This window comes from Medicago sativa, chromosome 2 (assembly GCF_051527215.1).
Source record: "Medicago sativa cultivar Bolivia chromosome 2, Bolivia_mono, whole genome shotgun sequence".
Lineage (NCBI taxonomy): Eukaryota > Viridiplantae > Streptophyta > Magnoliopsida > Fabales > Fabaceae > Medicago > Medicago sativa.
In genome coordinates, this window is record NC_140750.1 from 69,978,467 (window position 1) to 70,002,397 (window position 23,931).

General features: G+C 34.1%; 1 protein-coding gene across 2 annotated transcripts; it reads right to left on the reverse strand.

Annotated features, from left to right (window-relative positions):
• Positions 1-15,865: 15,865 nt before the first annotated feature.
• Positions 15,866-22,486, reverse strand: LOC146950193 (protein HIRA-like). Of its 2 annotated transcripts, XM_085746133.1 has the most exons (10): positions 22,136-22,486; positions 20,855-21,130; positions 20,371-20,622; positions 19,743-20,140; positions 18,616-19,624; positions 17,992-18,202; positions 17,583-17,823; positions 16,909-17,031; positions 16,462-16,579; positions 15,866-16,327 (listed from the first exon to the last, which is right to left on the reverse strand). In XM_085746133.1, exons 1-10 carry the CDS (start codon positions 22,241-22,243, stop codon positions 16,085-16,087), a joined length of 2,979 nt encoding a protein of 992 aa, XP_085602259.1. In that variant the 5' UTR covers positions 22,244-22,486; the 3' UTR covers positions 15,866-16,084. The 2 variants fall into 2 exon arrangements, with proteins under 2 accessions (XP_085602259.1, XP_085602260.1); XM_085746134.1 differs by lacking the exon at positions 22,136-22,486 and having other exon boundaries at positions 20,371-20,625; positions 20,855-21,093.
• Between the last annotated feature and the right edge of the window lie 1,445 nt (positions 22,487-23,931).

The following is a 23,931-nucleotide window of genomic DNA, read 5'->3' on the forward strand; positions in this document are numbered from 1 at the left end:
TTTTATGTCTTTTAAATTATAAATAAGTATTTTTTTTCTATCATAACCCCTCACTATTTATTACTATCTTGTCCTTCAAAAAAAATATGACTACCTCCGTCCCTTATTATAGGACTCTTTTAAAAAGAAAATAAGTAATAAATTTTGTATTGAAAATATAAATTATTAAACTTTTACAATCTTAAATCAAGTTTCAAAAAAATACTTCTATCTTTAAAAGTTAGCATTTTCCTTAAAAAAGAAAAAATTCTTTCTTCATTTTTAATTCTTGTAACGTTCAATTTCTCATACCATCCACTTATAATGAACAATATAGTACATTTAATATGGACCTCTTAAAATTAATTCAAAATTAATTTAAATCTTAAATCAAGTTTTTGGCATGTAGCCCATTGTATTTGCTTGAGGGAATAATATTTGCAGCTACATACAAAAGATAATCATTTCGCGCAAAGAATTACTGTATTTGAAACAGGAGGGGTCCATATTAGACATCTCATGAGCAATACTTTTTTGAAAATGAGTCATAGTTTTCTTTTTTTGAAGACATAAAAATGAAATATATTAGCACCGGCAGTGAGCCACTTCAGCACAAGGTGTACCGAAAAGTCACCCCAGAAAAAACACAGTCATACAATATTTACAAAACAAGCTAAGGTCAGTCGATACCCAAACAAAGAAAAGGGTCCGACCACCATCTCTGCGATCCGTACACAAAATTGGCATTATTGGCTTTAAGCCACCAAAAGGAATGGAATTTAACCTTCTCTAAAAGTTGGTCTATGGTGGTTTGGATATTATTAAAATCCATGTTATTACGTTCATTCCAAACCACCTAGACACTAATTAACCAAATGAGCTGGAGGAAGGATGTCCTCTTCTTTGAAGAACCTGTATAATGAATGAACTGATAGAAATGATCATTAATGTCGTAAGGTTCTACACCTGCAATACCAAGCCAGAACCGAATAGTCTTCCACAACAAACCAAATGTGTCACAATGAAGAAATAAATGAGTTGTCGATTCGTCATGACCACACCCAGCTATGCAACTAGCTGCCTCGGCATTAAGCAAGCCACGCCTAACAAGATTAAGCTTAGTTGGTAACCTGTCCCGCAACAAACGCCAAGCAAAAATTGAAACCTTCAGAAGGATCTGTTTGTGCCACACAAGATCGGTCATCCGAACATCTGGAGGGTCGGATTGAGCAGTTAGAATGTAATAAGCACCACTCACATTGTAGCCCCCACGAATGTCCAGGTCCCATTTCCACCTGTCTGCAACATCAGTCTGCAAAACAACATTAGCAACAAAAAGACTACACTCCACTACCAACTCCTCCTCTCACGCCCAAAGTCTCCTCCGCCAACTCCACGCCTCACCCCCTACCTCCCAACCAAGTCGACACATATCAGCCACCGTACTCAATTTATTGTTCGCTAAAGCAAATAAGCGACTAAACCGAACACGTAAAGGTACATCACCTAACCACCTATCATACCAAAAGAAAGTGGTAGAACCATCTCCCACGCGTTTCGACACCCTCTCAGCAAACCAGCCCTCATCAACATCACCTAACCCGTCCCTAATCTTCACTAAATCCTTCCACCAACAAGAACCACTCCGGCCCCCATCCTCCAACCTCTCTGCCTCCTCACCGTAACGTGCCACCAGCACCCTATACCAAAACCCCTCCCTATCCACCAACATCCGCCAACACCATTTGCCTAGTAAGGCACAATTAAACTCCCTCAACTGCCTAACCCCTAACCCTCCATACTCCTTACGTAAACAAATAGAGCTCCAAGCAACCCAGGAAATTTTCCTGTTTTCCTCACTCCTTCCCCAAAAAAATTTATTAAAAATAGATTCAATGATAGAAATGATACCTGACGGAGCTTTGAAAAAGGAAAGAGCATAGACAGGCAGAGAGGTCAAGACAGACTTTAAAAGAACCAATCGGCCCCCAAAAAAGAGAAAGCGACTTTGCCACCCCGACAATCTAGCCTTTATGGATTTCAACACAGGATCCCAAAAAGCTAACCTCCTCGGATCACCTCCAATAGGAAGGCCCAGATACAAGAAAGGAACTTTGCCCACTTTACAATTTAAGATAGATGTCGCCTCAAACAACCAAGACTCTTCTATATTCAAACCCACCAGCATACTTTTATTAAAATTAACCTTCAAGCCTGACATCTCCGCAAACAAAGTCAACACCGCACGCAAAGCACGCACATTTGCCCAAATGATTAAAACTAACTATATTTTTTAATTTGTGGGTTATTTACTTAAATAACTTAAGGAGTAAATAGACAATTATCCTCGAAATTGTAAGTTTCGTCAATTACCTCATGACATTAACAAAACTTCAATTACCCTCCTGAAATTTCACAACGTTAATCAATTTACCTCATTCGTCAAATTCTTCTGTTAGTCAACATGACGTTTAGCAAATACCTCCCCTGAAGTTTTGCACTTATGTGCAAAATGCCCCATGAACTTGGAAATTTATATTTTTTTCTTATAATTGACTCAAAAGATTTTTTTTATGAAGAAGCTAAATAGCCCATCTAAATTGGCTCCGGAGAGAATCGAACCTCAGACCTTGCGGAGGGGCACACTCCCAAGACCCATGCCAATACCATCAGGCCAACCCAAGTGGGTTTTAAAGGCAAACAATTAACAATTTGCTTTAATATTTAAGTTATTTAAGACACATTCTTTGAATTATCATGATAGAAACTGGTACCAAACATAGAAATATAACAGAAATAAGTTACTTTTATTGATGATACAATAGGAAATATAGGATACAATGGGTTCCCTAAAAAATTGAGAGTCTTGGGTCTCTCCCTTCAAGAATTCGAGAGTTTGGTCTCTAACAAACCAATATTCAGTCCCAAATAAAATGGCTACTGATTTTTAATTTGATTTCCCTATCTATTCAATAACTTCTTAATAGTAATTGTTGCCTAATAACATAAAAATTGCATCATAATAACATAATAATCAGATGTCTAACACATCATAAGAACACTACAAAGTAGAGTCATAATATAGTTGGCTAATCTCGTTTTGTATCCATGTATGTAATCCTACCTAATGAGTATTTTGAATCGCTTCTTTTTCTATCAAAACAATGTTGAATTGAAATTCTTTATGGAATTCTAGCTTATGACTCCCAACATAGGTGTCAAACACATCAATATTGCTAAATAGTGTCAGTTAAGCTCCATAGGATAATGCTTATGTTGATTGTCACGTGCTCATTGTATTCACAAACGAAGTATTATTGTGTTTGGATTTCCATATCTAATAAAGTATTACAAAGTGGTTATGGACTAGTATATTGTTTTGCTTTTTGTTATCTAAAATATTTGATTGTAATAATGGATCCAAATGTTAATTGTATTATTGGATTGTAATATTTATATTGGATTGTAATATTGTAGAGTTTAAATTATTAAAGTTAACTATTAATTGTTTGCCTTTAATATCTTTTGAGTCAAGGATAAGAAAAAAATAAATATAAATTTTCAAGTTCGGGGGGCATTTTGCACATAAGTGCAAAACTTCAGGGGGGGGGGGGGGGTATTTGCAAAACGTCATGTTGACTAACAGAAGAATTTGGCGGAGGGGGTAAATTGATTAATGTTGTACAATTTCAAGGGGGTAATTGAAGTTTTGTTAATGTCAGAGGGGGTAATTGACGAAACTTACAATTTCGAGGAGTAATTGCCTATTTACTCATAACTTAAGTATGTTTTATTTTTACAAAAATGGACGATATATTAATTACTCTTATTTTAACTTGTTAGGTGTATACATATTATGTCAGTTATAATTAATTGGTAAAGATTTGACTCATATCTTACAAGGACGTGAATTTAACTACTGTTGCCGACGTGAAATATTTGTGAGGTCGTTAGTGAGTCCTCCAACTCACTGGAAAAAAATTAACAAAAAAATTATTTATTTTCATTTTGTTTGACATTGGTGCGGGGATCATCAAAGTTAAGACAAACATCAAGACTCATACGTCGGTGACATAGGTAATTGCAGATCATCGATGAGTAAATTTTACGTTGACCATAGGAGTTGAATCCACAATCTTGTGGAGTAAAATTTATACAATAATCCTTACATCTATGAAATACAATATTTTTGAAATGTGGATATTTCGTAATGGTATATTTGGGTTTACCAATTGGGGGTGATTCTTGTAAATTCAGTTTCTATAATTCGTTGGTTCCTCGTGTTAAATCAAGACTGTCACTTTGGAAAAGCTGAAATTTATCTATGGAGGGTCGCTTGGTTTTTCTAAAGTCTGAAATGTCCTCTCTTGCGGTTTATTTTCTTTCCTTCTTCGAGACTCTCGCATGTATCATTTCTTCTATCGAATCAATTTTTAATTGTTTTCTATTTGGGTGGTGGGGGGTGAGGATTTTAGGAAAAATAACTTGGATCAAATGTGACACTATTTGTTTGAAAAAGGATTTGGAGGGTTGGGGGTTATGAGAATTTAATGTGGCTCTCTTGGGTAAGTGGTGTTGGAGGTTGAGGGACGAGAGGGACATGTTGTAGTATAGAGTATTTGTAGTTCGTTATGAGGAGGTGGGAGGTTGGATCATTGTAGGTTGAAGGTAGGATTCAGTTTGGTGGAAAAATCTTTCTAGTATTATTGTAAGTGACAGTTTAGGCGTAGGGAATTGGTTCTTGGATAGTTTAGGTCGTAGTATTGGTGATTGGTCGACTACGCTGTTTTGGTGGGATCCTTGGTTGGATGTGGGTGTTTTAAAAGATAGATTCAGTCGCCTTTTTTTATCTAGCTGAGAACAAATTGAAAACTGTTTTAGAGATGGGTCTTTTAGGGTGGAAGGAGGAAGGGGAGGCGTGGAAGTGGGGTAGACGTCTGTTTTCCTAGGAAGAGGAACATGTTCGGGAGTGCAGTTCTTTGTTTCATAACATTTGAAACAAAGATATCAAATCATTTGTTTCTGCGTTGTAATTTCTTTGGATCAATATGGCATATGGTTTTGCAATGGTTTGGTTTTGTTCATGTGTATGGGTGTAACGTTTCGGTTTGGATTGGTTTTTAGTCAAAAAAAATGTTCGAACCGATGAAACCTTCATCGGTTTGGATTGGTTCGGTTTTCACTATTTTTCAAAAAAAAAACCGAACCAAACTTTCACTGTTTTTCAAAAAAGAAACCGAACCAAACTAATCAGTTTGGATTGGTTCGGTTGATCGGTTTGTTTAAAAATATAATTAAAAAAATTCATATTCTCACAAAATATTTCATAGAACTTTGTATAATTGTATTTCATATTTTGTTTTTCCATGTTCTCTATTTTTCAAACAACTTTTTATAACTAACGTTACTCAATATTTCATACATATGATCCAAGATTCATTCATCCATCATTCTTCAAAAACAACTTCATAAAACTCAAATATTTCAATCATCCATGATCCATACATACATCATTCATCAACAAACACAAAAATTCCAAAAAGAACATCATAAAACTAAAACATAGTCAAAATAAAAAATCCATGCAAACTGAAATTAAAACATCCTGAAATTTAAACATCATGAAATTATGGTCGCCATGAAATTAAATAAAAACATTCAAACTAAATCAATCCAATTCCAACGTGCCTCAACTAGGGTTTCTTTTTTAGTAGAAATGAAAGAGTTTGACTAAGGAGATGAGATGAAGATGATGATGGGAGAAAGTGGGTGGATTAAAAAGTATTTTATGTTGGACTTTAATTTTGGGTCGAACCATAAGTTTGTGTGAGGTAGGATAATATTAGTAAAATAAGGAGTGTGGTTATCATCGAATTGGTTCATCGGTTTCACGGATTCCGAAATGAAAAACCATGAACCAAACCAAACTAGATCGGTTTCGATTGGTTCGGATCGGTTTCAAACCAAACCTAACAAGGTCGGATATTTTTTCGGTTTCGTTGGTTTTGTCCGAACCACTTACACCTCTATTTATGTGAGTCCAGCTATCATTACCAATCATTACGTCGATTTGGTCATTTAGGAGGATTTTCTAAACATTAGCGGTCAACTCTACATCTCTTTTGGTTATCTTGCGTTTGGGTAATTTGGAGTGAAAGAAATAGCTGAATTTTCAAGCATAAAGAGCCCTTTTTTAATGGCATTGTGATCTCTTTCATGATTGGGTCGATCTCTTGTGTGTGTTTTAGTTTTGCTTGTTTTTTTTAGAAATGATATTTGTACAACTATTTTTTTATAATATTTGTGATAATTTTCTCTCTTATACTCACATTATGTTTTTAATTTTTTCTCTCTATTGCTTTGATTTTCATGTCAATACATACGTTTCTTTGTAAATCTATAGTTGTCTTTAAAATGGTTGTTCAAATAACACAACTCTGTGTTTCTCGACACGTCCTTGTGCTTATATTTTTTTATTAATTATTAATATATTATCTTTGTTTTTTTTTACTCAAAAAAAATCTGTTTTTTTTTTAAAAATAAAATATCATGGATATTTTCAATTTTGATTCAATCGATTTTGAATGAAAAATCACCAATCTAAATATTAATATATTGAGTATTTTTATTTAGTTTTAATTTTTTTTGACAAATTTATTTAGTTTTAATTGTTGCTTTAATTAAGGTTTGATATAATCCGAATAAGTATATGGTCTACATTGGTTTTTGTGAGCATAGTTCAATTGATAGAGGTATTATGGTATGTATGGATTGAGGTTCGAACCATGAATTCCTCACCTATTCATTTTAAAATATAATTTTTAGCCATTAAACTAATTAATCGGAAGAAAAATAAAAAGTAAGTTTGAATTAGATAATCAATTTTTACCGATAGAAGTTTTTCTTTTGTTGTGCAAATTGATACATAAGTATAGTTGGAAGATATATTTGAAATAGTAAAAAAAAAAAAAAAATGCCAAGAGGTGTCAGCTCTCGGACGCACCGCAATGGTTAAATATATATACTATATATAAAAAGAATACATGGTTTTGGATTGATTTTTTCACTTTCAAATATACCTTTAAGTAAATTTGATTATAAAAATACTATTTTGTTGGTGTCATTCAAAAATATAAGAATTTATTATATTATATTTTTTTAAAAGATATTATATTTGTTATAGTGTTTGTATCATTGAAAAATATAAGTGTAGTTTGTTACAATATGAAAATGAAAAATATATATTATCTATACTTATAATTTGAATCAAAATTTCATAAAAAGTACTATTCATAATTTATACGCAATAAAAATAGTAGGCAGACGGGCACGAAGTACCCCTCTAAACGCTAGTATTATAATAAAATATTAAAATTAGTATATACAATAGATTTTGATTTTAAAAATTAATCTAAAATTTGATTCGATTGATTTTCATAAAAGGATGTGTAAACAATTTCATTAAATTAAAGTTATGTTCCATCTAATAAAATTAAAGTTATGTTCAGTTTTTTATTTGTGATTTTTTATGAATAAGACGATAGACTCTTTCAAAAATAATAAAATGATAAAACGATAAATTACCTTGAGATGTAGTCATGCACGAGGTTGCTCCAGTGTTCATGTATCAATTTTCATCAGGAACATTCAGTGATAGAGTGTGCATCACCACATCGATGTTAGTAGGGGCATAATGTGAAGGAGTTGGCACATGACCATTGTAAACCTGTGGTGGACGATTCCATGTAGCCACGAGAGAACGATTTGAAGGCGGGCGAGCCCAGTTGGATGTGTGTAAGAAAAAGATGGAGATGTCCATGGTTGTTGTCCCCCCACAGTCTTCATTGTGAATATGAAGTAATAATAGAATTTGATACTCTTGTTAAAAATAACACGTGGAAATTGGTACCTCAGCCTCCAAATGTTAATGGTATTCGGTATGTGGATATTCCGTCACAAAATGAAATCAGACAGTTCATTTGAGAGAAACAAAGCGTGACTTGTAGGTGATGGTAGGTCTCAATAGGTTGGATTGCATTATAATGAAATATTCAGCCCAATCATGAAACCAACGACTATTTGCACAACTCTTACCGTAACTTTTTCAAAATTTTGGTCCCTTCATCTGCTTGATGTTAAAAATGCCTTTCTTCAGAGTGAATTGCTTTAAACCGTTTATATGCATCAACAGATGGGTTCTCATGACCAAATTCATCCAAATTATGTTTGTTTGTTGAAGAAATCTATGTATGGCCTTAAGCAGACCCCTTGTGCCTAGTACCAACGATTTGTGGGTTTTTCCTTCACCATTGGCTTCTATCATAGCAAATATGAGTCTATTTATTTATCGAAAAGGAAATGGCATGACATACATTCTCCTTTATGTTGACAACATCATTTTTATCGCATCATCTGATGTTATTCGTCAATCTATTATGTCACTTCTTCCCTCCGAATTTGCTATGAAAGACTTGGATGCTCTTTTTTGGGTCTTGCAGTTACACATCGGGCATATGGCTTATTTCTTATGCAAACTAAGTATCTCACCAGGTTCTCCATACAAAGATCTTACATAATATAGGATATTAGCATGTCCATATGACATCTCAAATTTCACAAGACCATATATCTCATATGTTGTATAACAGGTGTGCTTGCACATGCATGACCTAAAGGATGAATATATGAATGCTCTTAAACTCATTGTGTGATACACTCTTGACCATAACCTACATCTCTATAAATCTTATGTTTTTGGTCTCATCTGCTACACAGACGCTGGTTAGGGTGGTGTGCCAATATTATACGTTCAACCTTTGGAAATTGAATTTTCCTTGGAGACAAGGTAAGATCTTAGTCATCTAAGCATCAACCAACTCTATCTCGTTCAAGTGTTGAAGCTGAATATATAGGGGTTGCAAATGTTGTCTCTAAATCATGTTGGAGATAGAACCTTCTCTTTGAACTCCATTGCCTAATTCATAAGGCTACTTTGGTGCAATGTGAAGTGTGATATATCTTACTGGTAATCATGTTCAGATCAACGCACTAAGAATATTGAAATAGACATTCATTTCGTTTTCAAAAAAGTTTCATGTGGACAAGTTTATGTCCTTCATGTTCCATCACGTTATTAAATTCCCGACATCTATCTCGTTTAAGTGTTGAAGCTGAATATATAGGGGTTGCAAATGTTGTCTCTAAATTATGTTGGAGACGTAACCTTCTCTTGGAACACCATTTCCTAATTCATAAGACTACTTTGGTGCATTGTAATGTGTGATATATATCGCTTGTAATCATGTTCAACATCAACACGCTAAGCATGTTGAAACGAACATTCATTTTGTTTTCGAAAAAGTTGCAAGTAGACAAGTTTGTGTCCTTCATGTTCCATCGCGTTATCAAATTTCCGACATCTTCACTAAAGGTCTTCCGTGCATACTATTTGAGGATTTCTGAGACAATCTCATCATATGGTGGAGACCTCTCGCTTCGAATGCAGATGTGTGTTAGAATATGGAAATAATCATACCACAATCTCCCATCATCGATGTGTAATTAAATATAGTTGATTGCACATAACTCTAACTTAAGGGTGTGTTTGATATGCTAAAAGGTAAGTATTGGACATAACAACACAAGATAGAATAACACAACATAAGGCAGAACCATAGGCAGAGACACCACCCAGCTAGCCCGGGAACTCGCTTGGGCTCAATCGATACTTTCTTTATACTAGGTCCAACCCAATAGCCCATTAACCACTTAAAAAAATAGGCAAACTCAAATATTTTTCACACGCACACAACAAAAGTCACTTGATGTTGATATTATTTGAACATTCACCGCAAAGAGGTCTCAGAAAGGTCATTTACCTCATAATTTTATTTAGCACACACCATTGGTAGGTTATATTTCATCTCTCTTATTTCAAATTGTACTTTTGTTGATAAAATAACGGACCTCTTTTATTTCGATTTATGACTATTTATCTATACTATGACTATTTCAAATAATAACATAAATAATATCAAAATAGTTGGCTTTTTCTTTTCCAATTATACTCTATAAGAAATTTTGTTATAAGAATACCATATTTTTGGTGTCATTCAAAAAGATATGAATTTATATTATATGATATTATATTTGTTACATTGTTGGTGTCATTGAAAAAGATATGTTTAGTTTTTTTTTTTTAATAAGAAAGAGATATGCATAGTTTGTTACAATATAAAAGTGCAATATATATATATATATATATATATATATATATATATATATATATAAGTATAATATTTTTAGGAATCTATACTTGTACTTTCAATTAAAATCAAAATTTTATAAAAATAATTATACGCATTAGCATAACAAAAAAAACAGAGAGACGAACATAAATTATGACTCTAAACGCTAATGTGTGTGTATATATATATTTCATAAAAAAATACCGTTTATAATTTTTAAACATTAGCGCAATAAAAAAGAGCGTAAAAACGGGCACGTGAGTGTCCTTCTTTTCGCTAGTATAAATTATGTCACATGTGAATTTACGATAAATTTTTTGCCCAGGCTCTATAAAATTATTGGCTCCGCCACCGGGCAGAACAATACAAGACAAACTTTTATGGTATCAGATTTTTTTGTGTTATAGTTGATTTTTTTTTTACGGGCAAAAAGTTATTTTGGTATTATAGACAACTTGTACTTAGGATAAAAGTTGTGATATAATTTAGTGAGGAATAATAATTCCAATTTTTGTTATATCCCTTACCCCAATTTGTCATGTCCCTAGAACATATTTACAATCAAACACAATATATTTCCCTTAAAAAAGATTAGCAGATCAAACACACCATAATTGTAGCCATAAATAACTTCAACCTTAAGTATAGTCCATAATCTCTCATGTATTGTTGTATGCATTGGGACCAAAGGAATGAGAATGACAAGGCAATATTACTCTTACAAGATCAATTTGGATGTCAATATCTCTATTCAAATTTGACACTTTGAAGATCATTTTGAAAATTGTTTGCTTTTAAAATGGACATCCATGAAAGTCATATTTATAATCATTTAATAATTATTTATTTTTTTCTTTTAGAATAAGTTTGAAGAGTGCTATGATGAGACGATAAAAGTCTTTTTTTCAATTTAATTAATAATTTGGAGTTCAAATTTGGTATAAGAGTTTTTGACATTAAAGTTTTTAACAAAAGTTTTAAACAAACGAGTCATATATGAGCGACACAAATTTCTATTTTTTTCTTCAAAAAAAAATAGGAAAAGTTTGTGTCACTCGTATATGGCTCATTTGTTTAAAAATGTAAAAAAATCACTTATGATATTTAAGTTTTGTTTGTGTGCAAGTTTATTTTCAAAAATCACTTTCTTAAAAATTATTTTGTGCTGAAAATAAAATAGTTATTTTAATTAGCTTTTGAAGAAATTCATTTTTAATAGGAGAGAGAGAGAGAGAGAGAGAGAGAGAGAGAGAGAGAAATAATTAGTTTTTCAATCATATTACTATGAATAGGTATCTTGAGATGTATAGTAACTTGAATGTATATTTAACCATAGTTTAAGTTTTTCTTAAAAAAACTTAAAATTATTGGTATCAAGTTGATTTTTATTCTATTCTATAATAAACGGACTCGTAATTTTGTATATGCCTTGACAGGTTAGTTTCTATAATTACACCGATAAATACCCAATTTAGACAATAAATAAACAACTTAGAGCATACAAATAAATGTGTTTTGATCCCATGTACAAGTAGATGTGCATCCCCTATCGTGTTTGCAACAAAATTAAGTAAATGAATATAACATTTTTAGGAGAATTAAATGCCTGGGCCAAGTAATCAGCATCCGCGTCTTGTTTGTAGGAAAAAAAATCTCAAATATATGGTGTCTAAAGACTCAGTGCTTGTTTGGTTAAGCGGTGGCAACACCAAAAGCACGTTTCTGCTCTGTCAAACGCGATTCAGAGGTGTTTGGATCTCAAGTCTGCTTTGGCCGCAATCACACTTCTTGCCCAAAAACGTGCGTCTAGCTAAAGCTAGAATTCCTAGCTTTTCAATTTTCAGAGAATCGATTCTCGTTTTAGCATCACACGTCACCAACAACATCTCTATTTTACCCCGTCGTAATACTGGGCTTCAAAAGACAAAAAAAATAAATAATAAATACTTGGTCACTGGTCAGCGTTGTTGGTTTGCTGAGGCTTGTATAGGATCACATTCACTCTCTTCTTCTTGCTGCAAATTTTCTTTTTTGCTCAGTGACATTTGCATGTTAGGGATGATAAAAGAATGGACTCCAAATTTTGTGGTTCAAAAAGAAAAGGAAAGAACATGTAGAAGAGGGGGGAGAAATAGGTTGTTTTCCGATTGTATTTCATAAAAAGAATTGGCGGCAACTTTGTGAAACCCAGATCCACCACTTAAACCAGATGCATGTTGTCATTTCTCTGTGCAACCCAAACCTATATAACTTTGTTTATTTCCTTTTAAGCTGGAGAAAAATGGTAAAATAAGATAAGAATGTTGATATATGGGAGAAGGAGAAGCGTAGAAGAGTATTGAGAGATGGGAAAAGGAGATCAAAATGGTAGAAATGGATTGAAGCTTCTGGGAACAGGGGCACACGGTATTGGTAACATGGAGATGATTTTAATTGATGATTTTTTTTATTAATGATTTTATTTTACTATTGGGTTGAGTTGGGGTGTTTCTGGTTGATCATTTAGAATTTTTTTACTACTGTAGTTAAAATTTATTTATACAATCAAAATCCATTTTGGTAATTACACATCCAAAAGCAATTTTAATCCAAAGTATCCAAACAACTTCCATTCATAAGAATCACTTTTGTACAGGTGTATCCAAACATAAATCAATTTAAATCAAACTCACTTTTAACCAAAATCAATTCTCTCAAACTCAATTCTATTAAAATCAATTCCTCCCACCGCCGAACCAAACACACACTCAATCATGTGCCCTTAAAAGTAGGGATAAATATTGGACCACAGACTCGTTGGTTATTAGCACAAAAATACTTCTAATGAACAGTACGATAACTATATTATGTCTATCACCTGAAAAAGCAAATAGGTAACGTATGTACTTTGATATCCACCCCACTCAGCACCCATATATACACACACTAAATATATTTATCGCTATGAGGCTCACCACGGTTTGGATACACTCTAATGTTCACCGACGATCCATTGAAGAAGTTTCCGCGTTGACAACAGGAATTGAACTTATGACATTACGAGAGAGTCAGTCAACTCTTTATCAACTGAGTCAATCTTCGTTGATCATTGGATTGAAAGCTTATATGATACATAAATCATTTTTATAAATTTTTACATAAATATAGAACTATTTAATATGTTGTTTAACAACGTTTAATAAAAATGTTGTATTTTGTTATACCAAAAAAAAATGTTGTATTTTGAGACAATTATTGCAAACACTTCTCTAATTCAATAGTTGATTCACCACATTGTGGAGATTAGTCTCTTCTATACCTAACCCCGTTGATAATCTTTCGGGTCTTGTTAACGAGTGTCCCAGGGCATTTTTTAAACATTCTAAATTAGGAAATTATTCTTTAAAAAAAGTTAAATAGTTCAATTTTTTTTTTGGCTTTCGCACCGGTTTCCAACCCACCAAAGGTGGGCGACTAATCTGGCTCATGCGTAGAGGCATGCGCACTGGCCAAGTGTTGTTCCCCCTGGGAATCGAACCCGGTATTCCCCGGGTACGTTAAATAGTTCAATTTCCAATGCATTAAATATACATGTTTTTATCAAAAGTTACTATTTAAGACCCTTAACAAGTGCTCCGGAGGCACTCGTTAACATTTCTCTAATCTTTTTTTTGGTAGTGGTCGAGGTTTGAACCCCGGACCTTACATATTTTATGCATTGTCACAACCAGCTGAACTAAGCTCACAAGGACAACATTTCTCTAATCTTAATGTGCCTTAAAACATTTGGCGCAACTGGTAAAGTTGTTGTCGTGTGACCGTAAGGTCACGGGTTCAAGTCCTGGAAACAGCCTCTTGTGTAAAAACAGGGTAAGGCTGCGTACAATACACCAAATGGTGGGACCCCTTCCCGGACCCTGCATATGCGGGAGCTTCAGTGCACCGGGTTGCCCTTTAAAACATTTCTAATGCTCTTAGATTTAATTAAAAAAATATTCTTTAAGGTGAGCTGCTTAATTTAGAGAAGTCATATTCGTTATTCAGATAGTGAAAAAAAAAACTAATCCCAAAAACAAACAAAAAATTTGCTAAAAATAAATTGAACTTTTTTTAAATAATATATAGACCTACAAATATACAACTCGCCATGCTGCAAATGCACAGCAATCAACTAGTAAACGAAATTAACACAGGATATAACTAAAAAAGTTTCAAAGATGTCCATGTGATTTTAAATTTTAGAATTCAAACTGAGTTTTTCCTTTATTATGGGGTGAAAAAAATGAGTTTCACTAATTCGGATTTTATAATCCGAAAAACCTAAAAAATATGGCGCGTTCATTGCTTTTTTCGGATTATAGAATCCGAACAACCCCCTAAACACCCTTATTCAAGAAAAAAAAAACCAGATTATATAATTTGAACTGTATCAGCATAAATTCTGAACATGTTTGTAACATGGATGGTCATTTTAACGACATGTTAATCTTCCCAACTCTCGTCATTCCTATTTTAGGTCATTGTTAGTTGTTTCCAGTCAAATAAACGATATTCGGGCTATTTGATCGGATTGCTCCGAAACTTGGCCATAAAATCTGGAAAAAAATCAAGGATCAAGACTCTCCTAGAAGGAACTTATCATGGGATTCCTCCCCTCAAAATCCAAAATTTCATCGTTTAGACTCATTTTTTATTTTTATTTTTAAATTTTTTCATATTCTCGGAAAATTTCATCGTTTGATTTTTAGAATATTTTTGTGGTATTTTTATAATTTTTTGATTTTATTTGACATGTTTTATCATTTTTTTTTATGTCTTTTTTGTTGTTTTTAAAAGCAAAGTTCAAAACTGCTGAAATGGGATGAATGCTTATTTATTTTATTTTTTTGAGGATAAATTGCTGCTTATATTTAAGCATATTTCGGATTATAAAATCCGAATTAATGAAAACTCATTTGGGATTATAGAATCCAAAAATCTTATGGGCATTTTCGTAAAAAAAATAGGGCGCGCGAGAAATGGGTAGGGTGGAAAAAGTAATAGTCATATATTTATTTTTTATGAGGCTCACCAAGGCCTGTATAGACTCCAATGTTCAACGACGATCCATTGAAGAAGTCTTCGCGCTAACAACGAGAGTTGAACTCATGACATTACGGGAGAGTCAACTCTTTACTAACTGAGTCAATCTTCGTTGGTCATTGAATTAAAAGCTTTAAATAAATCATTTTTATAAATTTTTACATAAGTATAGAACTATTCAATATGTCGTTTAACAACGTTTAATAAAAATGTTATTTGAGACAACTATTGCAAACACTTCTCTAATTTAATAGTTGATTCACCACATTGTGGAGATTAACCTCTTCTTCTATACCTAACCCCGTTGATAATCTTAATGCGCCTTAAAACATTTTTAATGTTGTTAGATTCAACTAAAAAGTGTTCGTTAAGGTGAGTTGCTTAAAGAAGTCACATTCGTTATTCAGATGAAAGAAAAATGCTAGCCACAAGAACAAAAACTAATTCCAAAAACAAAAACAAAAATCGCTAAAACTAAATTGAACTTTTTTTAAATAATATCTAGACCTACAATTATACAACTCGCCATGCTGCAAATGCACATCAAGCAAACCAGCAAAAGAAATTAACACATTGGATTTAACTAAGAAAAAACTCTCATTTATTTTCCCTTATTTGATATTGTACAAGAAGCAAGTTACAAGTTGATGGGATAAATCATAGGTGTGACATTTAGTTCAAATTTTAGTACCTTTGAAGTGTGTGTTGGTGCTTTAAAGACAGTTTATAATTACTTCCTATAGAAGATACTTATAAATCCTATATTAGTTTAGTATACTCCTACACTCTGAATATTTTTAATCCAATGTCTTTGCTTGAGCACCGTCCTCCTTGTCGATTGCTACTGAACTGTTCTCAATCGGTTTGGTTGCTGGTGAAGATGACTTTGGTAAAATGAGAGCCATTTGGTCTTGATTTGGATCAACTATCTCATATTCAGATAACAGGTCCATGAATTCATTTAGCAATCTCTGGACTTTTCTGTTCGACGCCATCGATGGAAGAATATCTTCCCTGAGAAGCTTGTGTTTCCTCATTCCCTGCAAAGATTCGGCAAGAAAATATGAGATTGCAAAGCAATTGTGTAGTTTGACCAATCGTCTACGTTTTGTTGGTCAAGAGAGATTTGAGCTTCTTTTTAAAAAAAATGTGTGAAGTTGGAGCTAAAGCTTACAAGAACAAAAGGATCCCATGCTAAGTTATTTGAATCTGAAGATGGTTCCTCAGCCATCCCTGTTGGAGGTCCAAGGAAACCCTCACAGACTTCCCTTAATCGAGATTCATCTGCTTCCCTGCAATCATTTCATAATCATTGTTTAGTCTGCAGCAGTCCAAAATCACAAAGACCACAAGATGTAGCTATCATGCAAATTAAATTAGATAACATAGTAAGGACACAGAAAAAAGATTATTACAAACAAAAGAAATCAAATATAAATGTAAACAGTTGAATATCTAGAAGACAAAAAGCAAAGAGCGAGAGGATTAGTGGCTGGGGGAGTAGAAAACAACAGGCCACTACAATTTATGTAGAAAACAAAATGCAAGTAGAAATGAATGAACACTAAGATGTTCAACTTGCCTTCAGTAAATATATAAATGAAAATGAGAAGAAGAATACCTTGCAAGAAAGCGTACATAGGACAATAGGCATTGGCGATATTCATTGGCAGATCCCAAAGCCAAGGATGAAGCCAATTGAGCTTCCAAATGGGCACGTGTCTGCACCCCATCATCAGTCATTCTGCCAAGATATTCATATTTAATAAGTGTCCCTTCTAACATAAAAATTCTAATCAAAAGATGGTGGCGAGAAAATAAATACAGAACATGAGGTCAGAGACGTAGTAGACAACAAGCATATTTTGTGGGGGGATTGGGTAGCTAAACTGGTTTGAATAAGGGTTAAAGGAGTTAAAGGATCAGGGTTCAAACTCTGGTGAAGGAGAAAATACTAACATAATTAATAAACTAACAGCTACCTATCACATTCTGTTGTAGATATTTTCAAGCTTATTTGTGCTTTAACATATCCATTTTATGAGAACAGAATAGATATTAAACAAGCTGACCTAGAAGTCCTCTCAAAAAAAAAAAAAAAAAAAAAAAGATGACCTAGAAACAAATTGACCCATAAAAATATTGGAGTAGCACTAGCACCTATTAAAGCGAAAATGACAAACTCAACTAAGAATGTTTGGTCATAAGAGAAAAAGGACTACACACTAAAGTCCAATTAAATATGGAATATCAACTACAGGCTCTGTAAAAAATAGATGGCAGAAAATTACACACCTTGTCCAACCAGGCTTCCGAGCCAAATATTTTCTAAGATCAACCTGTAAAGCAGCCAGCTCACCACTTTGAATTGAACCCAAACTCCAAGAGCTGGCAAAATTTGATGCAGGGAAGCTATCATCTGCAACCCTAAGCCAACACTTGACATTCATGTCAAATAGGAAAGCATGGCGTGTTGCCAACACAACAAGCGGGGAACCAGACTTTGATAGCTTTGCAGAAATAACTTTAATAGTTCCTGCAAAGATATGGTCAAATTTAAAACAACAGAGTCGCCAATGAAATCAAAATTGTTGAGAAAATCAAGGCATGTTTCCCTCGTATCGGGAAAAATATGATAACTATGACCACTTAGTCAAAAACCAAGTATCCGCAATATCAAACAACTGAATGTAATATATGGTACCTTCATTTTTAGTGGATGGGTTAGGACTTGAAGCAACTAAAGAAGTCAATGAATCTTGAAGGAGACAAGTTCGGTTCAATAAATCCCATAAATAAAGGGATCCCTTTCTTGTCACCAGCATCAATGTCCAGCATTCATCACAGTCTATAAATGTGGCAGATGATCCCATCATCATTGTAGGCATTGCACGTCTCCCACACTTAGTGTAAATCTTCTCAAAAGGAAGCAAAAGTCAGCAAGTAAAAAGATAGCATAAGATCTACATCTTACCCCATATACTGTACCCATAGTTTTACAACCTTAAAAAGTTAGAACCATGTACCACACATTCTATACAAATTAACTATTTTTCACTCGAACCACATAATCCAACATTATTCGAATTAGGACAACATAATGTGAAAATTTTAAATAAGTATTGAAGGGTGTTTAAGCCAACATTAAATAGTGTGGAAAGTCTTGGAAAACAAGCAACAGAAAATTTAGTATAAAGGGTGTTGTTTAGTACAACTACAACAGCTAACTATGCAACCACAACCTACTTTATATCAGGAATGTTGACAGAAAATATGTAGTAAAAAGAAGACCATGTATGCATACAATAAATGTAGAAAAGCAATTTACCTGCAGACATCCATCTTCACACCCAACAGCCCAGAAATTCGCATTGCCAGCTAAAACAGTGACTTTTCCTGATATCCTATCAGACCAAAGTGTTTGATCCCCCCTTGTGCATACAATTTCTGTTTCTTTCATCATTGGCGTATTTGCCAGCCCTGCAATGTCATTTACAGTGTGTTCTCTTGGACGTGCTTCCAAAAGAACAGGTGAAGTACCGTCCCCTCCTTTCTTATCAAATACTCTAATAGAAAGTGTAGAACTACAAGCAGCTAAAGAATTAGAAGTCATTGAATTTCCCATCTGTTGAACATTGATGCCTCCATCACCGGATGTATCTGGAACTTTCTCAATTATCAGGCCGTCAGAAATTGTGGCCCTAGCAGTAACCCCAGAACGTTCTTTTAAATCTGAATGTCTAATATGTGATCCTCCCAATTGACTAGCTCTTATGTCATCATTATTAGAAATAGCTCTGTCAGAACTCTTTATGTGTTCAGAATAGACAATAGGAAAATTAAGTTGCTGAGCTGCACTGGAAATGCTTTCCGGTTGAACAGGCACTCCAACTACTTCTGGAATAATTCTTTTACGGCCATCAGGGCGTCTATACTCTTTTTGCTTAACTGGACCAGAAATCGGACCAGTGGTTGTAACCATGTTTGGCTCATTGCCTACAGAACCTCCGGTCTCCTTAACGTCGTTAACTTGAGGCTTGGAATTCTTTGTAGTGTTCCCTGCACTAACACAAGCCTTTGGCGTTGTCTTCTTTTGTTGGACATTAGAAACCGCCTTTTTGGCCGATGTTTGTTTGGTAGAAGCTGCTTCTAGAAGTAACTGTGCCGGACTTTCTGCTAAATTAATTTTACGCCCACTCACATCGCCATAACGACTTCTCTTCAACTCATCCAGCTCAGCATCATTTAAACTCTGACCAAGTTCTTTTGCCTCAAAATGAAATGCACCCACAGATCCATCCAAGGAACATGCAAAAAGTGAATATCCATCGGGGCTCCTGTTTCAAAAGAAGAAAAATAAAAAGGACTCAATCAGAGAAATGATAAGTCAAAATATAAATTTAACATGATACACATAACAAATCAAATGCAACAACTAGAGATAAAGGGAAATACCAGGATAAATCTACAACACTTTGAGTAAAAAAATGCTTAGCAACAAATAAAGGACGGGGACTTGCAGTAGTCCACACTGTTATTGTCCGGTCCTGACTTCCGATGGCAATAATATTGTAAGGCTGTGGCTCTTTGGATCCAGTCTTGGAAGCACCGTTGCTCCACCCGACAGTCTCAGATTTCCCTTCCTGGGCATTAGAAGAATTCTTTTTGAACAGAAAATGGTTGAACCTCACCACAATTATCGGAGCATTGTGTCCTAAGAAATCAAATGTTGCAGACCATTCCCCTCTTTCAAGAACTGGGGCAGAATGCCTAGGCTTCTTGAAACCATGAGTAGTGGTAATGAAATGACCACATGGAGACCATCCAAGCCGCCTGAAAAAGGTTGATCCAAGCTGAAAAAAAGGAAACATTAATTAGGAAATAGAAAGTTGAATTATCAGTGTAAAAAAGTTTTACACATGCATCCAATCACATTCACATCTCACTACATAGATAATTGAGGAGATATCTCAGGAACTAACACAGCAAAGTGATACAATGACGAGATGTAATTGGATACATATGTAGAACTTTTTTACACTGACACTGCATACAAATTAAATCCTTAAAAGTAAGAACTTACTGATTTTGACCAATGACCATCAGTCCTATAAGCAAGACTCCAATCACTAGTTCGCCAAATAATCACAGTTTTATCATCAGACTGACTTGCTATGAAAGAGCCAATAGGATCCCACGCAACCCCCTTAACAAGGCTAGAGTGGCCCCTTAAAACAGCAGTGCAAATTCCATTGGTCATATTCCATATATGGATGGTGTTGTCCAAACTCCCACTAGCCAAAGAAGAATCATCGGGAGACCAATTAAGATCGACCTACTTTACGCATGGACAAATAGATCCCAAGTTAATTAAAATAATTGAAAATTACAAGCATTCCAATAACGAGCTAGAGGCACGTTTAGATAAAAATAATAATAATAATAATAATGGTTCACACAATTCCAAAGAAAGAAAAAGCCGGCATTGAAATTAATTGGTCGAAAGTGTTTTTGAAAAAAACAATAAATAAAACAAGAGGTTGAAAAAGGAAAAGATATTGCATTACCACATCAGCAGAGTGCCCTCTCAGAGTCATCACAACTTTCCAGTTTTCAATATCTGGAGGCTCTCCACTGCCAAATTCCGTGGTTCCTGAACCAGGCTTCCTCTCATGTATTAATATCGCCTGATCATCAGACCCTGATGCAACAAACTTTCCATGCTTGGCCCACCTAACACAATTGACAGACCCAAAGTGATCCCGCAGGGTTGCAAGAAGCCTTTGAGAAGTGTCGAGACTTTCCATGTCCGCACCAAGAGATTTCATATTCCATATGCGAACCTGCAAAAACAGAGATGAGAATGTGATTACGTGGGAACTAATCCAAGTCAGTATTGTCAAATAACAGCACTATAGTGTAGTGGAATTTGAACAAATGGATATCGTTCCATAATACACTATTTAGTACAAATTGTTGCCGGATAAAGGCTAAAAACTATATTGGCGCTATATGGCGCGATAGCATTTAATTTGAATTTTGAACAAACTACTATTTTTCATGATATGCGGTTGACAACACTGATCCAAGTTCTTTGAAAACAAATCAAAAAAGTAAAATTTGAACAAAATGATCCTGATCCAAAATCCTAAACTGAAGATAAAAAGGGCAACCCGGTGCACTAGAGCTCCCGCATATGCAGGGTCCGGGAAGGGGTCCCACCATTTGGTGTATTGTACGCAGCCTTACCCTGTTTTACACAAGAGGCTGTTTCCAGGACTTGAACCCGTGACCTTTCAGTCACATGACAACAACTTTACCAGTTGCGCCAAGGTTACCCCTCCAAAATCCTAAACTGAAGATCTGAAGTCAATTTTGCCATACACATTGGAAAACCATTAGCAAAGGTACAAACACATAAGGTTATGAAATCAAAGAAACAAAAGAGAATCAACAAACCATACACAAAGTTGGCAGTATCCACATTGTGTATTTGTATATAATTCATATACATTGTCAGTGTAAAGATATTTTACACTGCCAATCAATCACAATTGCCATATCATGTAATCTTTTGACTCTTTTATACATCTAAATACAATACGAAAAATGATTAACCAGAATACATCATGTAAACTTGATTTCTTAAATTAAATTATGCATCTAGATTAATAACTAACAAACTCATTAAGAAGCAATAACTTTAAGAGTTTATATAAAACATTAACTCACATTACCCTGCAAATCAATGTTTAATCACAAAGTATACATTAAGTCAAGAAAAATTGAAACAAACACAATGCTTCAAAAAACCAAAAATTCAAATAAATTCAGAAAAAAATTGATACCTTGTGGTCACCACCACCAGTAGCAAATCTGAGTCCACCAGGTTGAACATCAATGGAAAAAATTTGCATACCCTCATGTCTAAGCCAACTAGGTTTTTCAGCAATCATCTTCAAAGAAGAAGAAAAATAATCACTTTTTTCAGAGTAAAAAAGTGATTTTTCTTCAACTATGAAAAAAAAAGGTTGAAATTGGGGGAAGTTGAAGGAACTTAGAACCTAGGAGATTCCTACGCAAATTGGTCGTAATGATTTCCCAGAATCTGAATTTTATTGAATTTGACACATGTACACTAAAGAAGGGTTTATCAATTTTCTTGAAAGGTGGAAAACAAAAACAAAACTAATAACCCTAAAAAAAAGACCTAAGTTAAAAGAAAATGAAAATATTTATACCAAAAAAATAAGGGTAAAATGGGAAGTTTTTGGCTAGAAACCAGTGCCCACAACACAATTCTTGTGTTGGGCCAGTCCAGGCCTTCAAGTGGGCCTTCGTTGATGGACATGGGATTAGTCCCTCTGATTAGTTGATACTTAGATCAGATATCGAGTTTTTAAAAAAAATACTAAAGTAGGAAATGATCAATTTTGGGGGATAAATGAGTAAAAAACGAAAATTTTAGAACTTGTATTGAATATTAATATGGCAATAAATATCTAAATCATAGTTCAACTATTTTAAACTACTTGAATTAAGATATAATCACAGTTAAATTGTCGAAATAATCAAATCATAGTAAATGTCAATTAGAAGTTTGTTTGATTTCAGTTTATAAAGTACTAACAAAATTGGTAAAAAAATAAAGGTGAGTAGAGACCGAGAACATTCATGTATTAACTTCTTATTTTACCGACAACATTAATGCAGTCTTCGCGATTGACGTGTCCGACATTTTTGGTTGCTTCATTAATTAGGAACTTCACTGTACCGAGTAAAATAAAAGAAGTTAACTATTTTGTGTACTGTGTGTGTATTCAGCGAAAAAAGGTATATTTTAATTGGCGAGACTTTAATCGTGATGCATTCACGTTGTTTCCATTTGTTTTTAAGTCCGTGTTTTTGTATGCGGTGTGTACACGCGCTTACTCGCTTTTATAAATTGGAGCTTCATAAATATAACGTTCAATTAGCATTGAGAGTAGAGAATACCTCTTGCAACTTTTTCTTTTTTGTTTAAAACTCGGTATCGGATTGAATGTCCTATTAATCTGAGGGATTCAATTCTACCGCCCACTTGCATGGGGCCCATTTAAAGTCAAAGTTTTGCTCCTAAAATTTATACGTAGGGAAATCAAACTTGAGACCTTGAGGAGGACATTACACAGTACCAACTAAGTCAATAACATCAGGGCAACCTGATGAAGTAGTTTTGCATCAAAAACAAGATAAGTATTTTTGTATCGTCTCCACAGGGAATAGTGTGTTATCAATGACAGTTTAACATCGACTATCATTCCAAGTATTAAGAGTACTTGTTTGTTTGAATTGAAAGGTAACTAACTAAACTAATTGCAAAAAGTAAAAGATGAGATTAATAAGGATTGAAACTTGTTAGGAGTAGCGTTCCTTAACCAAGCGTCACACGTAAACTAATGATCCATACGAATTCTAGCTTTATAAACAACATTATCACAATCAATTCTAAACTATCCTTCGTGTCCAAAGTGATATAATTATTTCTAAGTTATCGTTTAAACATTCGTGTCCAAATTCCTTAAACGATAACAAAGTCGATCGGATAACTTAATCGACCGTGTCCAGCCTGATTAAGCATCTGAAAGCATTAAACTCTTGATTA